Source organism: Musca vetustissima, unplaced genomic scaffold (assembly GCF_032173495.1).
Source record: "Musca vetustissima isolate MV318-11 ecotype Yass unplaced genomic scaffold, APGP_CSIRO_Mvet_v1 utg242306, whole genome shotgun sequence".
Classification (NCBI taxonomy): domain Eukaryota; kingdom Metazoa; phylum Arthropoda; class Insecta; order Diptera; family Muscidae; genus Musca; species Musca vetustissima.
The window spans coordinates 11,575-13,836 of record NW_026874219.1 but is presented as its reverse complement, the minus strand read 5'-3'; the positions used below and the strand labels follow the sequence as shown (position 1 = coordinate 13,836).

At 36.4% G+C, this 2,262-nt stretch overlaps 1 protein-coding gene across 1 annotated transcript; it reads right to left on the bottom strand.

The window, feature by feature from the left end:
- Positions 1-1,048: 1,048 nt before the first annotated feature.
- Positions 1,049-1,461, bottom strand: LOC133331678 (pro-resilin-like; the record flags this gene model as incomplete). The annotated part of the gene is made up of 2 exons (XM_061540062.1): positions 1,049-1,329; positions 1,393-1,461. Coding segments are annotated over 2 exons (330 nt in total), but the record flags the coding sequence as incomplete, so codon positions are not given.
- Between the last annotated feature and the right edge of the window lie 801 nt (positions 1,462-2,262).

Below are 2,262 nucleotides of genomic sequence, written 5' to 3'. Positions count from 1 at the left end.
AACCTTATTCAGCCAGGCTGAATTGAAGCTTACCTATAGGAAACCTTATTCAGCCAGGCTGAATTGAAGCTTACCTATAGGAAACCTTATTCAGCCAGGCTGAATTGAAGCTTACCTATAGGGAACCTTATTCAGCCAGGCTGAATTGAAGCTTACCTATAGGAAACCTTATTCAGCCAGGCTGAATTGAAGCTTACCTATAGGGAACCTTATTCAGCCAGGCTGAATTGAAGCTTACTTATAGGAAACCTTATTCAGCCAAGCTGATTTGAAGATTTCCTATGGAAAGCCTTATTCAGCCAGGCTGAATTGAAGATTTCCCATAGGAAACCTTATTCAGCCAGGCTGAATTGAAGATTTCCTATAGGAAACCTTATTCAGCCGGGCTGAATTGCAGATTTCCTATAGGAAACCTTATTCAGCCAGGCTGAATTGAAGATTTCCTAAAGGAAACCTAATTCAGCTAGGCTGAATTGCAGATTTCCCATAGGAAACCTTATTCAGCCAGGCTGAATTGCAGATTTCCTATAGGAAACCTTATTCAGCCGGGCTGAATTGCAGATTTCCTATAGGAAACCTTATTCAGCCGGGCTGAATTGAAACCTTATTCAGCTGGGCTGAATTACTTGAAAATAAACACAAGAATTTTTTTTTTATTTTTTTTTAATTTATCAAATATTCTTTTATTTCAAAATCCTAAAAAAATTAAATAAATCATGATCAGTTTTGTTTATTTATTTGTTTTTAAAGATATTTTTATTATTTTTAATATTTTATTTTTACAATATTACACACAAGAGAAAAAATAATAATTATTATTAATTAATAAAAAAAGAAAAAAAATAAATTTCAACAAATCAACAAAATGTTAGATGGTAAATTTAAATTAAATCTTAGCAATGAGAAAAAAGTTGTACGTGTCTACTATTTTTAAGGGGGGTTACGGGAGGAGGGATCTTATCTCAAAACCTTTCTGTGTGATAACTAATGAGCAATGACATCAGCGGCAGCAGCATTTTTTCAAATTAATAAACGAAAAAAAAACAAAACATGTTATGGAGTCACGAATCAGTATTTATAGCCGGGTCTGCCACCGGGTCCCTGAGGATATTGAGGTTCACCTTCATAGCTGACATCTGCATGATAGCCAGTCTTCCAGTCGGCGGTGTAGCGTACCACTTGGGTGCGGCCATCGGGCAGTTGGACGCGATATTCACCGGTCACCACATCGCCATCGCTGTTGGCCTTGTGGGCATAGTCGTTGGCGGTTTCGACATCGTTGACGGCATATTCGAATTCGAAGGGCATACCGGGCATGTGGACGTGGTCCTGAGAAGAAGAAATATTGAAATGGTATTCTCATAAAAAAATTTTCTTTTCAAAAATACTTACTGGTCCTGGTTCGCCTCTTGGTGGTGGTCTGGGTTGATTACCGCCTGGACGTGCTGGTGTTCCGGGTGGCTGCAATTAAAATAAAAATACAAAAACTCATTAACATTTGTTCCTCCCCACAAAAAAATTGAAATCAGTTAAGAATTGCTCTTAAAAAAAAACTGAAAACAAAGCGAAGCAATGAAAAAAGGTGACCCATTATCCCTTGGCTTAAGGTGACGACGATATTTATGTTAATGCCAATTTAATGCTGTCAAAATGAGGTGCGGCCAAGAATGCATCACACAGATCGCTTCTGGCACAAGTGGGTAGAGAAACATGTTTGTTTGCCAGGTTTCTTCTGTGTTGTTGCGATTTTTTTTTTGGTTTATGGCCACAGAAATGTTATTTGCCATTCTGCCATTCCGCCTGCCTGACTGCCACAGTATTCAATATTTACCAAATACGTTACAACTTTTTGAGCCATGTTCTGGCTGTTTGTGGTTTTGTTGCTGCTGATTTTTTTCTTCGCTCTTATTGAATTGCCTTGTTTTTTATTTCGTTGTTTGATTTTAATTTTTGTTTAAAGTTCAAGTTGTTTGAAAAGTTTAGTTGCAGTTTTTTTCTTCTTTTCCAATTCGAATACTTTTTCAGAGAGTGGAGGTTTTCCAATCAATTGGTTGTGGATTTGTTCTTTAATTTCAGATTTTTTTATTTAATTTAAATAAAACTGAAAATTTTAAATAATTCTTATTCAATTTATTCCAATTTCCGGAAATCTGCAATTCAGCCCAGCTGAATTAGGTTTCTGCTATGAAATATGCAATTCCGCACATCGGAATTATGTTTTCAGAAGAAAATTTGCAATTCAGCTTAGCTGAATTAGGTTTT